We start from the raw sequence: 14939 nt of genomic DNA, 5'->3' as shown, positions 1-14939 counted from the left end.
GTCATCACTTCATACCTTCACATCTCACTACTGCCTTGATCAACAGGCAGCCACTGATGCGAAGACAGGGCAGGCAATCCTGCAATCTCTATCCTCATATCCGCGGTGACCGCCACACTGCCAAAGATCACATACAAATATATATATCATAAACAATGTGATCGGGAGCTTGGGACTCCCATGACAGCATGGCTAATTCAGCCCTGCTATCGACGGGAAAAAGCAGTTTGCTTACCGTAAACGGTGTTTCCGTAGATAGCAGGATGAATTAGCCATGCTGACCCACCCTCCTCCCTGGCAGTCACCTAGTCTTTGACTACACTTCAGCTTAATCACAGACTGAGGAAATTCCGTTACTTTCCTGCGCGGGAACACACGCGCAGCCGCAGAGAGCAAAACTCTAATCTCTGCTTTGACAAGCTCTGCCTCCCGGACCTGATTGACAGATTCCATGACAGCATGGCTAATTCATCCTGCTATCTACGGAAACACCGTTTATGGTAAGCAAACTTGCTTATCTGTCCTGTCCCCCCCCCCACTCATGATTTTATAAATATCTATCATATCCCTCTTTCGTATTTTCTGCAAGCCAAAGAGCCCTTACCTGCTCAGCCTTCCTTCATAAAAGAGCTATTCCATCCCCATTAACATAATTGTTACCCTTCTCTGAACCTTTTCTAGTTCCACTATATCTTTTTTGAGATGGGGCAACCAGAAGTGGACCCAGTACTCAAAGTGCAATCGCACCATAAATCTATAATGGATCTACCCATTGGGATCTGCTAGATTTGATGGACCTTTGGTCTGGCTTTGACTGTCTTATGTTCTTATATCTGATTTAAATTTTGAAAGTGTTTTGCATTGTTTAAATTCTTGTTTTAAATTAACTCCAACCATAAGTTAAATTGGAAAAGAACACTTGGAGATGGAGATTGAGGGATATAGTGCACAAATGATATTTTTCTTTATTGCTTCAACTTTGTAAAAACTAACAATTAGTTGCTAGAACATGAAGACTTTATCCATGTATGCGCAGTAATCCTGTAGCTTCTTATACCTCATTTACTTTTATATAACTTGCTATTTTGGAAATGGTTGACTAAGTGCTCTGAAAAGGAGTAATATTTCACACAAGACACTGACTTGTCTTTTCCTGGAAGATGAATAGTGAATCCGTCCATCAGTGCCCCACAGATACTGGGAAATTCTGAACACTGTGAGCTTCATGTTGCCCTGTTCCAGTGCATCATTGTGAGGCTGCCATTTATAATCGGTGATATCTTTATTTGATAGGCAGCATTTAGAATAGAATTGTTTAAATAAGTAGCTTTCCTTTCTTCTCAGTCTTATGTAACTTATTAGTCATTTGTTTGCTTCTCAGATGGCAGTAGTTTGTGACATGACAGCAAATATTGCCTGTTTAATTGTTATTGTCTGCACTGCGCTTTTTTATGATTTATATGCTTAAAATTGTTAATGCCTGCTGTGAGCAGAGCTCTTGTGTGCCCTATATGGCAACGATGTCTCATGCATGAGTTTATGGCAATCCATTAACTTTTATTGCTGTTGTTGCTGATTCTAGAATGTGGTTTTATAACACAGATGAATTCTGTCAAACTTCTGGGCATATTTGCTTTGTAGGGTTGAAACGACAGACATCCATAATTGCAAGTGAAGAAATTTGTTCCATAGGCTCATTTGATTAAGTTTGGATGTTATCCTTCATATTAAATCTGTCACTTTATATATCATTCCCTGAAAAAGCCCCTGCATATTAAAACATTCTTCATATATATTGTCTCCTGAAGAAGCCACTGTGGGTGGTGAAACAAGGGACCCTTGTAGGGATTGTGAAGAAAAAGTAGTTACTTATAGATGAACAGCTAGATTATTTTTGTTAGTAAGTGTTATGATTATGTCATATCTTAATATAATTAGCTATCGGTGATGGGTTGGGGAAAATTGTGTAAAGTGAATTTAAGATATGTGGGATGAATGTATAGGTCACATATTAAATGATTGGGGCCCTTTCTACATTAATGATTTGAACAATATAGGTTCCCTTCACATTTATATTTACTATGTGCCTTTTTATTTATTTTAGATTCTATGATGAACTGTTGGCACATGGTATTTGTACACCACTAAGCGCTCCAGTGAAAGGCATGTCCTTGAAGGAAGGAAGCCACAATTATGTGACACCTCGGGGGGCATCGTCAATTGTTAATCATTACCTAAAAGAATCAGGTATTGTTTCTGCATATCAAGATTTTAATAGTGCTGCCTTTCCACTTGCTCTCACCCAAGAAGCTTTTAGTGCTTATCCGGGGCCTTTTTCACTAGCAGGCCAATGCAATATTGTTGCGCAGAAAACGGGCGCTCATGATTGAGCACCAGCTCTCCTAAGCGCGCTGATCGACCTCACCGGGACACCCGATGCAATATGTAAGTAGGCTGCCACGGTAAAAAGGAGGTGCTAGGGGAAACTGTGCATCCCTAGCGCCTCCTCGACAGTGGGTGCCCAGAAGAGGTGGCTATTAGTGAGTTAGGATAACGGACGCTCAATTTTACAAGCGTCCCTTTTGCTAACCTGACTGCCGGCACACTTTTTTTTTTTTTTTTAAATCTAACTCCTTTCTTCAGTTCCTCTGACTTAATATCACCTCAATATTAAGACAGAAGCAGTATTTTCTGCTTTTCTGTCAACTTTAAGAGCTCCGGGGCAGTTGTTAATTTCTGAGGGTAAAAATGTGCGTGTCGAGTGTATATTTTTTTTTCGCATTGGGAGGTAATAGTTAAGAGCCCCATCAACATGAATTTACATGTGATGAGTGCTATTAGCTTCGTGGTGGGTTGGACGCGTGTTTTGGACATGCTAATCCCTTTATAGCATAAGGGATTGTGGACGCGCATCCAACCACGGGTTAACCAGTGTGCTCGGCTGGGCTGAGCACACTGTATTGCATTGGCCCATGAATCTTTTCTCCCCTTCTGCATCTATCAGGAAAAGCTTAGTAAATCAGTTGCTTGAGATTCTAATGTATGTTCATGGTTATTTGTTTCTCTTTCTACTCATTTTACGCTGTTTTTTTAGTTCAGTCTATCTCTTTTTTTTTCACTTTTGCTCTTTTATCTCAGTACTAAAAATATTTTATTTCATAAACTGCTGCACCTCATTGTTAGGGCAAGGGAAAGAATACTTTTTGTCAGACGATAAATCATTGAGTCATACAAACAAATTTCACTTTCATGAACATTGCCCAGATCTTCATTCTGAAAAATTCCTGAGCTATGCAAATGGTGAATATCTGGAGGTCCTTAGCAGCCGCATTTTTTCTTCTGATGCTGCCTATGTAAATATTTGGGCCAGTTCAGAGGTCATTTGACACTTTGTGTCAGACATTTACTTCTGTATATATGATTGTGTTCACTCCAAATTTCACAAATAGAGGTCTAAGTGAATAAGATTTTGCAGATTCGATTTTTTTAATGTCAGCAATCTCCCTTAATGGAATTCTTTGCTAGAGATGTGTGAGCTATTCAAAGGTGAACTTAAAACAAGGGAAATCATGCTTTATATTTGATGGACTTTTTGGATTTCATCCAGATTCACTGGATCAAAGGAAATCCAAAAACCCAGTAGTGGATCCACTGATCTGAAATAATTTGCTTTGAATTTTTGGATCCACTTTGGATTGTCCTTGAAGAAAAAAAAAAAAAAGGTTTAATAATTAATCCACTGAAACCTCAAAATTCTCCAACAAGCAGGATGGCAGTCCTCACTAGTGGATGATATTATCAGATGGAGTCTGTTAAAGAACTTTTATCTCTAAATTTCTAGAACTTTGGGCATGCCACTATAACGCCCCCTACTTCCCCGCAGCACCTTTCGGCTGCAGGATCCTCTGACAGCTTCCAGCAATGTGTTGCATCCAGTGGCTCTGATTAGGAGGAACACCGCAATCTCTGAGCCTTTATAGGCCCTAATCTGGGATTTACTGTGGCACTGACTGATGACATCATTGCTGCTTTGAGAAATAAGGAAGCTTAGAGCACCTAACAAGTGCCTCAGCAACAGGTCTTGTAGTGGATTCCTCTGCCTGGGTGTTGTTGTCATTCCTGTTCCTGACTCCTATTCCTGCTTGTGTGCCTGCCTGTTTGTTATGTTCTTGCTTTTGTTCCAGACCTTGCCTGCTTCCCCCCTTGCTTTGCTCTTGTCTTTTTGCCTGCCCTGGTTCTTTCTGCCCTGCTTTTCATCCACCTTGGACTGACTTCTTTTTGTTGACCCGGCCTGACCTTTGTTGTTGTTTCACGTGCTGCCTGCCCTGACTTCATCTTGTCTTCTTGTCTTTGCTTGAACTCTGCCAGCCTTGGCATTAGCCTGTCTCATCTCTGCTTGAACACTGCCTGTTCTGATCTTAGCCTGCCTTCCGTTTCTGCCTAGATGTTGGCTGTCCTGACTGTAGCTGGCAACACATGAGCCACTGCCTGCCGGGGCATAGTTCATGCTCTCATGCACTAGGCTGTAGAGATGTGAATTGGAACTGAAATCCGAACCGATTCTGGTTCCGATTCACATCTCTACTAGGCTGTGCCAATCTGACAGTGGTCCAAGGGCTCACCATCCTGAAAAGTGACAATTTGTTGAAACCATGAAGTCTGCTGATGCGCCCCTACCTGAGTTCTTGGAGGGCCTGGCACAGATTGTCCAAATGCAGCAGCATCACTTGGAACACATTACTGGACTTCTGCAAGACCTTACCCTCCCTGCATAAATAACTTTCAGACAACCATGCCCACTGCCTCACCTGCCCCTGCTTTACCACTGACCCTGGAACCAGCTTTTGCTCCACCAGTAGTTACTCTGTATTTGTCATGCCACCTCGTTATGATGGTGACCCCAAGACCTGTCGAGGTTTATTAATCAATGCCTCAGCCAGTTTTGCCTCTGACTGGGCAAAAATGACTTTTATTATTTCACTACTTTCTGGTCAGTTCCTGGCTTGGGCTTCTCCTTTATGTGAGAGGAATGACCCCATCCTTGCTGACCTCCAGGCATTCCTAACTTAGTTGTAGAAGGTGTTCAATGAATCAGGCTGAGCTTCTTTGGCAGCTGCCAAATTGCTTTGCTAGTATAAAGGCCTCTGGACAGTAGGGCAGTATGCTGTCCAGTTTTGCAACCTTAATTCTAAGCTCCATTACAATAAAGATGCACAGACAGCTGTTTTCTGGTGTAGCTTATCAGAAAAGGCAAAAGACAAGCTGATTGCCATGAGACTTCTACAACCCTAGAACAAGCTTATCTTATTGCGCCTGAAGGTGAATATCCATTTCCAGGAAAGAGCCCAAGAGTGTGACATTCGAAGCAGAATGTATGCCTGGCACCCATGTTCCAGAAGCCCATGCTGGTCCTAGCCTTACCTTTGCCACAACCCTCTACTGGGGAAGAATCTATGCGGATGGGCCAGTCTAAACTACTAGATGAGGAGAAGCTTTGGTGGAGGTCACTGAATCTCTATCTCTACTGTGCAGGCCCAGGCCATTCCACCTTTTCCTGCCCTGAAAAGTCAGGAAACTTCAGATCTTAGGACTGATGGGGGAGGCAATCCTAGCTATCAGTCAACCCTCTCCCCAGCATAAAAAATGGTGCTACCAGTATCTTTGGATTCTGGTACCTAGAACTTCTTTAACAAAGCATTCCTGGATACCGGGGCTGCTATTAATTTTATGGAGGAGGTTCTGATATAGCAATTCCACATATCACTGATTCCCCTGAAGAAACCTATTTGTATCTCCTCGGTATACAGGGACCCTTTACCTGGGGTCATTTATTACACCACTGAGCCTGTGATTTTAAAAGTGGGATGAAGAACACCTCTCTTACTTTGTAATGTAGAAGTCAGTGAACCCGATATTCCTTGTTTACCCTGACTGCAACAACATTGTCCAGTTATTGACTGGAAGTATGAAGATACTTGCTCTTTGAGCACACACTGCTTCTAGAACTGTTTACAATGGGTATACCCTTTGGTGCAGCTTGCCTCTTCCCTCCTTCCTGTGTTGCTTGGATTTCCCAAGGCCTACGCCTCATTCGCTGATATTTTTAGTAAGAGACAGGTCAAGAACTTAGCTCCTCACCATCCATATGACTGTGCGATTGACCTGTTACCCAGTGAAATGCTATCTCAAGGAAGGGTTCCCACTCTCCATCACAGATATGGAAGATATGTCTGATTCTGAATATATTCAACAGAACCTGAAATGAGGATTATTAGGCCTTCTTTTGCCCCAGCTGGAGCTGGTTTCTTTTTTATGAGCAAAAAGGATAGCTCTCTATGTCCATACATCGAGAAGGACCAGAAGGCTCATCTGCATACATCGATGAGGACCGGAAGGCTCATCTGCATACTGCTCCCAGCATCCCCCGGGAGAGGAGTCCAGAGGTCACCCCAAGCGATCCAGGGATTGACTTCCACGCCCCAGCTTCCAGAGGCCCTACATGGTTTGCAGTAGAGGAGGACCGGAAGGCTCATCTGCATACTGCTCCCAGCATCCCCCGGGAGAGGAGTCAGAGGTCACCGCAAGCGATCCAGGGATTGACTTCCATGCCCCAGCTTCCAGAGGCCCCACACGGTTTGCAGTAGAGGAATCTCAAATCCTTCCTTTGACTGAGTGAAGACTAATTTAACCGTGGTTTAAGAGGATTGGAAAGTATAGTTTTCAGAAATTTTTGGGCTTATACAAGTTTGGTGAAAGGTGAAATGAAGGGATATATTCTTTAGAATTTGTGTGTGTCTGAAGTAATAAGCAAGCCAGAGATAGTTAATTCTAGTGTCTGTCTTTCCCACCCACTCAACCCCTGATTTGTAGGTACAAGACACTTTATCATTAAAAATCAGTCTTATCTAAAACATAATATTGTACCAGCCCTTATTGAAAGTTTAATCATCCCCTTGTAGGACACTAGCTGATTAATTACTAAATTCACCTGTAAATTTAAAGTACTCTCATTCCAACTCCCTTAGTATCCTAAACTTAACTAGGAACTCAATAATTCTAAGATGAAGGCAGCAGTCCAGCAGCAAGAGGGGGGCTTTCCAGTCTTTTGCATTGAGTGTCACATGTATGATTTTTTACCCGCCGGTGAGAGATTGTATGTGTGCACTCGGTGCAAAGAGCTCCTGGCTCTCAGGGAACAAGTCCGATCTCTGGAGGCTAGAGTAGCAGACTTGGAGAAGCTGAGGGAGACAGAGAGGTACATTGACGAGACCTTCAGGGACATAGTAGCCAAGTCCCAAATCCATTCTGGCAGCCCCAGTGCTGCCTTGGATCAGAAAGGTCTCCCAGTAGGAGAACATCACCCTGGGATAGCAGGAAGTGATCCTGTAGCAAGGACCTGCTCTCCAGGTGATGTATTGTCCTCTCGCACTGAGGACAAATCTCCCAGGGCTACTGCCCAGGAGGGAAGGGTTAGGCCGGCCATCATAGTTGGTGATTCGATTATTAGAAATGTAGATAGCAGGGTGGCTGGTGGACATGAGGACCGCCTAGTAACTTGCCTGCCTGGTGCGAAGGTGGTAGACCTCACGCGTCACCTAGATAGGATTATAGACAGTGCTGGGGAGGAGCCGGCTGTCGTGGTAGATGTGGGCACCGACGACATAGGAAAACGTGGGAGAGAGGTTCTGGAAGCTAAATTTAGGATTTTAGGTAGGAAGCTGAAATCCAGAACCTCCAGGGTGACATTCTCTGAAATGATTCCTGTTCCACGTGCAGGTCCCCAGAGGCAGGCAGAGCTCCAGAGTTTCAATGTATGGATGAGACGATGGTGCAGGGAAGAGGGATTCAGCTTTGTAAGGAACTGGGGAAACTTTTGGGGAAAGGGGAGACTTTTCCGAAAGGACGGGCTCCACCTTAACCATAGTGGAACCAAGCTGCTGGCACTAACATTCAAAAAGGAGATAGAGCAGCTTTTAAACTAGAGGGGGAAAGCTGACAGTCACTCAGCAGTACATGGTTCGGAGAAATGTATCCTTGAAGGATTCTAATGAAACAGGAGAGTTAGGGCATTCCAACAGAGAGTTTCCATTAAAAGCATACATAGTTCATATGCCTATATGTAAAAAATCACCAACGCTAATGATTTCCGAATTATCCCAAACAACTGAAAAGCAGGTTGTTAAAATAAGCAAAAACCACACTTTGAAATGTCTGTATGCCAATGCCAGAAGTCTAAGTAGTAAGATGGGAGAGTTAGAGTGTATAGCAGCAAATGATGAGATTGACATAATTGGCATCACAGAGACTTGGTGGAAGGAGGATAATCAATGGGACAGTGCTATATCAGGGTACAAATTATATCGCAATGATAGGGAGGATCAACTTGGTGGGGGTGTGGCACTTTATGACCGGGAAGGTATAGAGTCCAACAGGATAAAGATCACACAATAGAGTAAATGCTTAGTAGAATCTATATAGGTAGAAATCCCATGTGTGTTGGGTAAGAGTATAGTGATAGGAGTATACTACCGTCCACCTGGACAAAATGGTCAGACAGATGATGAAATGCTAAGAGAAATCAGGGAAGCAAACCAATTTGGCAGTGCAATAATAATGGGAGATTTCAATTACCCCAATATTGATTGGGTAAATGTAACATCAGGACTTGCTAGAGACATAAAGTTCCTGGATGTAATAAATGATTGCTTCATGGAGCAATTGGTTCAGGTACCAACAAGAGAGGGAGCTATTTTAGATTTAATTCTTAGTGGAACGCAAGATTTGGTGAGAGAAGTAACGGTGGTGGGGCCACTTGGCAATAGTGATCATAACATGATCAAATTTAAACTAATAACTGGAAGGGGGACAATAAGTAAATCTGCAGCTCTAACACTAAATTTTAAAAAGGGAAACTTTGATAAAATGAGGAAAATAGAAAAAAACTGAAAGGTGCAGCTGCAAAGGTTAAAAGTGTTCAACAGGCTTGGACATTGTTTAAAAATACAATCCTAGAGGCGCAGTCCATATGTATTCCGCGCATTAAGAAAGGTGGAAGGAAGGCAAAACGATTTCCGCCATGGTTAAAAGGTGAGGTGAAAGAGGCTATTTTAGCCAAAAAAAATCCTTCAAAAATTGGAAGAAGGATCCATCTGAAGAAAATAGGATAAAACATAAGCATTGTCAAGGTAAGTGTAAAACATTGATAAGACAGGCGAAGAGAGAATTTGAAATGAAGTTGGCCATAGAGGCAAAAACTCATAATAAAAACCTTTTTAAATATATCCAAAGCAAGAAACCTGTGAGGGAGTCGGTTGGACCATTAGATGACAGAGGGGTTAAAGGGGCTCTTAGGGAAGATAAGGCCATTGCAGAAAGACTAAATGAATTATTTGCCTCCGTGTTTACTAATGAGGATGTTGGGGAGATACCAGTTCCAGAGATGGTTTTCAGGGGTGATGAATCAGACGAACTGAACGAAATCACTGTGAACCTGGAAGATGTAGTAGGCCAGATTGACAAACTAAAGAGTAGCAAATCACCTGGACCGGATAGTATGCATCCTAGGGTTCTGAAGGAACTCAAAAATGAAATTTCTGATCTATTAGTTAAAATTTGTAACCTATCATTAAAATCATCCATTGTACCTGAAGACTGGAGGGTGGCCAATGTAACCCTTGTTGTGCTCCGCGGCCGTGGCGCCCCACGACCGCATTCCCCTACCTGAATCTCAGGCCAGGAAAGCCCCGGGGGAGGGCTCCGACTCGGGCCCGTGCGGCCCGCTGCAGGGGAAGCCTCCTGCTTCCCTCAGCGGCGTCTCTCCTTCTCCATCGGGGAAATCCAAGATGGCCGCCATCAACTCATTTGCATTTAAAGGGACCTGGTTCCTTTAACTAGACTCACCTGCTTCCAATGATCCAGAGCAGAGGAAGTATATAGGGAGGCTTCCTCTGCTCATTCCTTGACTTGGCAACATCTCTTGCGAGTGTTGTTTGAGTCTGCTTGCCTCGGTGAGTTCCTGCTGCTTGCTCCTGTTACGTCTTGGTGATTCTCTGGTTCCTGACTTCGGATTGGCTTATGGTGATTCTCTGGTTCCTGACTTCGGATTGGCAAGCGGTGATCTCTGGTGCACGACTTTTGGACTGGTGAGCGACGACCCTCTGGCACTCGACCTAGGACTCCTTCAATACTCCGTCTCCAAGGGCCCACCTAAGTCCCAGCGGTCGGGTCCCTAAGGGTCCTCCCGGGGGGACCGCAGACCACCAGTGGTGAAGACTCAGCGTCTCATCTCGTCTCTTCATCGCCTCCGTATACGTCTCAGCCTCCAGTGCCAAGGGTCAGCTGGTCCCGCCTCCTGTTCTGCCTCGCCACCCCACAAGAGACCCTACGGACCCTCCGAAAGGTATACCATCCTCTTGTCGGCCAAGGGTCCACAAGCCTGAGCACAACAGATTGCCAAGTCCATGGACCCGGCAGAGGCTTCCGCCCGCCAGGCCATTCCGGGAATGGCCCAGCGCCTGCTGGAGCAGCAGAAAACCCTGGACGCCCTGGTCTCCTCAGTGCAGAGCCTGAACCAGCGCTTTGACGCATTGGCTCCTATGAACCCTACGCTGCCTTCTCCACCGATGGCTTCTGCGGGGCGGCCGGTAGTTCGCATACCAGTACCGCCACGGTTCTCCGGGGAACCTCGGGCCTGCAGGGGTTTTATGAACCAGTGCAATATGCACTTCCGCCTGCAGGCCGCTCTCTTCCCAGATGATGCCACCAAGACAACCTTTATCCTGGCTCTGCTAGGAGGAAAGGCCCTAGAATGGGCTTCCCCCCTGTGGTAACGGGACGATCCCGTTCTAAGGAACCTCGAGGAGTTTTGGGAGGTGTTCCGAATAAACTTCGGGGATCCGGCTCAAGAAGTTTCAGCAGGGCCGAGACTACTGCAGTTGCGTCAAGGCTCGAGGACATTGGCGGAGTACGCCATCGACTTTCGGGCCCTCTCCTCGGAGCTCGGCTGGGACTCAGACTGCCTCCGCACCATTTTCTACCAGGGGCTGAGCCCCCGAATTAAGGACGAGCTTGCGGGACGTGAGATACCAAGGTCCTTGAATGCCTTGATCAATTTGGCTGGTCGCATAGACCGATGCCACCAGGAGCGCCGCCAAGAGGCCCAGACAACATCCAAAGCTGCAACTCCGTCCAGACGTCCTCGACATTCGCCCTCACCCAAGGATAGGTTAGAGAACCCCCGGGCGCCACCTGACGAACCCATGGAGTTGGGTCGTGGGAAAGTCTCTCCACAAGAGCATCAACGGCGAATGAGGAAGGGGCTCTGTTTCTATTGCGGTGCAGCGAGTCATCAGATTGCTGCCTGCCCGACGCGTGCGGAAAACTCTCGGGCCTAGGACCTGAAGGAGGTTTCTTCCTGGGCCGTACCACTCCTGCGCCTCCACTAACCCTGCCAGTGGCATTAACTGCGGCGGATGGAGAGTTCCACACGCTGGCCTTGGTGGATTCCGGCGCCGGCGGGAATTTTATCATGAAAGGCCTGGTTGAACATTTAAAGATTTCTCAAGTGCCGCTGTCTCGTCCCTTGGTCATCTCCTCCATCCAAGGGAAGCCTCTCCCGGAACGGGTGACGCCCGCCACTATTCCTGTCCAGCTGAGGGCCAGGGTCCTGCATCAGGAACAGGTGTCATTCTGTGTCCTGGAGTACTGTATCCATCCCATTGTCCTAGGACTTCCATGGCTCCAGGAGCATGAGCCCCAGTTCGATTGGAAGACCTTGCAGCTGGCTCATTGGGGGCCGAATTGCCACGGCAATTGCCTCCAAGCTGTGGCTCCAGGGCCCTGCCCGATCACCGCCATCAATCTCCCAGGTCTGCCAGCTCCATATGCCTCATACACAGATGTGTTTTCTAAGCAGAAGGCGGAAGTACTTCCACCTCATCGACCGTTCGATTGTGCCATAAATCTCCTCCCTGGCACTGAGCCTCCTCGAGGACGCACCTACGCCCTCTCTCCTGCAGAGACGCAGGCTACGAATGAATATATTAAAGATGTCATCTAGGAGGCAGTGCCGAGAATTCCCGCGCTGGCCCCTTTAAGGCCCGGGGCCTGCTGCGCGCGCGCGGCTAGGGGGCGGGGCCTAGCCGCGGAGAACGCCGGCAGCCGGTGCGGCATGGAAGCGCCGTTGTTGAGGCCTGCACGGCCCGACCAAGGCTCGGGGGAGCCTGAAGACGCGGCGAAATCGGAGGGGAACCGCGAGGGGGTGACTGGCGGTCCCGGGGACGGCCCGGGATCGCAACAGGTTCTTCTTAGTGTTTGGGTAATTGCCAGGTTCTTGTGGCCTGGTTTTGGCCCCTGTTGGAAACAGGATGCTGGGCTTGATGGACCCTTGGTCTGACCCAGCATGGCAATTTCTTATGTTCTTCTAGAAATTGAGTCAGATTTGCAATAGCATCAGGGTGATTTTCTTGAGAAAGTCTCTCTTTAGTTGAAACCAGCAAAAAGAACATCTTATTGATACAAGGAGTTTTCCCTACTTCAAATTTCAATATCTCAAGGAACTAATTCTTCAAAGTGTGGTGGGGTCTTCCCCCACCACCTTGGGAAAATTCAAGAAGCAGAAATTTAAATGCCTTGTATAATCCTCCAGATATTCTTTCCTATGATAAATATTGCCTAGGTCTTTAATCATTTTAACATTGCAAGATTGAGTCTTACAAACAGTCATCTCCAAATTCTCCATTTGAGATTTTTTTTTAAATTATATGTTTATTGATTTTTTTCAATATAGTTTACAAAACATTTAAATCATAATCAATAATACAGTTACATGATAACAATTTCAAAGTTATTCAAACTGATTTATAATATAATCAATAGTAATTATTCTAATCAGCAACTATAAAAAAAAAACCAGAGGCTTAGTAACTAAAGGGAGATAGTATGACAGAACATTTTTAACCTAATTCTGCATTGTACTTCCTACACTAATTCTCAATTTGTTCACTGGGTATAGGAGATACTATGGCTGATCTTCTTTGTTCAATAAAAGATTTTAAATGATCAGGCATGAAGAAAATATGGGGAAGATTTTAAAAAGCATTTACTCGAGCAAAACTGGTTTTTGCTCGAGTAAATACACTTTACTCAAGTAAGTGGGCTTTTCAAAATTGCTACAATATATGCCATTGAATTGTCCATAGGATTTACTCAAGTAAGTGCACTTTACTCGAGTAAATAGCTTTTGAAAATTGCTACGATAGTATGTCACATTTACATGCGTATCTCCTTTGAAAATGACCCCCTAAATGTATCTTGTTGTTTTTTAATTATACACTTACAGGGATAACGCAGTGTAAACGAATATCCCATAGTAATAGCTTCTTGGTGGAAAACCAGGAAGCTCTTTCTTCTTAGCTGTGTGGCTACTGATAAATCAGGAAAAATCTTTACCATACATTCATGAAAGGAGATGGGATATTTACTAAAGTATTGTTTCATCACTTTATTCAAGTCTAATAAATTCATAAAAGAAACCAATAATAAACCCCGATCAATTATCTGATTACTTGTACTTTCTAGGAAATTTGTGAGATTCCCTTGAAAGGGAGTCTCCTCTGTATTCAAATTAGGGTTTCTCTTGGGTAAAAAATAACAATAACTAATCTCAGGCAGTTCACTTTTAGAATAAGACAATACTTCTTTAAGAAACCTATGTAAAGTCTCAACTGGAATTTCACCTACTACTCGAGGAAAATTAAATAAACGAAGATTCAATCGTTTAGTATTGTTCTCAAACATTTCAATTCGCCTTGATAGAAAATCCCTATCTTTAACAACAGCAACTTGAAATTCTACATTCTTTTTCCTCATTTCCTCTAAAGATTTGATTCTACCTTCTGAATTTTTTAAGGCACTTTGGATATCCGTTATTTCCTGGGTATTTTTCCCTGCAATAGAATCCATTTTTCTCTCTAGCCCTTTTAAATTAGATGCCATCAATGCCATCATATCCCATAATAACTCCAGTGTAACCACTGTGGGGCGTGTCAGAGTCTCTAAGGTTCCCTCACCGCCTATGGCTTGATTTTCTTTATCTAACTCAGATTCCTGAGTAGCTTGTGCCCTTAGATCTCCAATCGAGCTCAGATTAGATCTATCCACGCTTGGGTCTCCTGCGCCGTTTCTAGTCGGTGTCTGTGACCCAAGAGCAATAGGCTGTACTAGTGTGTGTCCCACAGTCCCCTCCACAGCTCTCCACTCCGGTGGCAGTCCTAGATTGGGACTCAGCGAAGCCTCCTCCAAAGATTCAGACCGACCTCCCATCTGGCCTGAATCAGCAGTTTCCTTGGCTGCTGGTTTCAGTGCTGGAGTAGTCATAAAATGGACAATTTTCTGCTGTGTAGATGTCGGTAGGGATAGAAAGGGAAACACCCTGACTTTCCCCTTCCATTTTGGAGGCATGACCAATCAAAGAAAGTAAAAGTTTTAAACACACCTGCAGGCTGTCCGTTTTCCCACTGACATTGCGATTATTCTGCCTCTGTGGAAGCTGTAACCCAGACCAAGGATTCCCCTCTCTCATCCTCTCAAATCCAAACTAAGCCAAACGAAGCCGCACCCCCCTTAGGCGGCCCGCTGGTGGCAGTGGCGCGCCTAAGGACGCCGGTCTTATGGGCGTCCTGTGTCAGCTCCTCCCACCGATGTCACAGCAAGTGGGAGAGTTTTAAATAAGCAGCAAACAGCTCACTGGGGGCTCCTTCATCCAGGAAACAGCAGCCCAAATTCTCCATTTGAGATTTAAGATTGTTAATCTGACTGTCAAATTTAACCTCAAGTGAGTCTGCCTTAGTAGCAAGATTCTCCAATTTAGTATGATGGTCTCTCAAAGAACAGCCAAATTCCACTATTAGGTCCTATAATGCCTTTAGCATGACAACTGC

At 44.9% G+C, this 14939-nt stretch overlaps 1 protein-coding gene across 3 annotated transcripts in view; it reads left to right on the top strand.

Moving 5' to 3' along the window:
• RNLS (renalase, FAD dependent amine oxidase) overlaps positions 1-14939 on the top strand; it is a 572873-nt gene that overhangs the window by 41987 nt on the left and 515947 nt on the right. For all 3 annotated transcript variants that reach the window (XM_029609826.1, XM_029609825.1, XM_029609824.1), the window contains exon 3: positions 2105-2247. In XM_029609826.1, coding sequence (XP_029465686.1) covers positions 2105-2247 — 143 coding nt within the window. The remainder of the gene's footprint in view (positions 1-2104; positions 2248-14939) is intronic.

Source organism: Rhinatrema bivittatum, chromosome 7, assembly GCF_901001135.1.
Source record: "Rhinatrema bivittatum chromosome 7, aRhiBiv1.1, whole genome shotgun sequence".
NCBI classification, from domain to species: domain Eukaryota; kingdom Metazoa; phylum Chordata; class Amphibia; order Gymnophiona; family Rhinatrematidae; genus Rhinatrema; species Rhinatrema bivittatum.
Note: the sequence above shows the minus strand (reverse complement) of the source record. Positions and strands in the feature narration are given on the sequence as shown.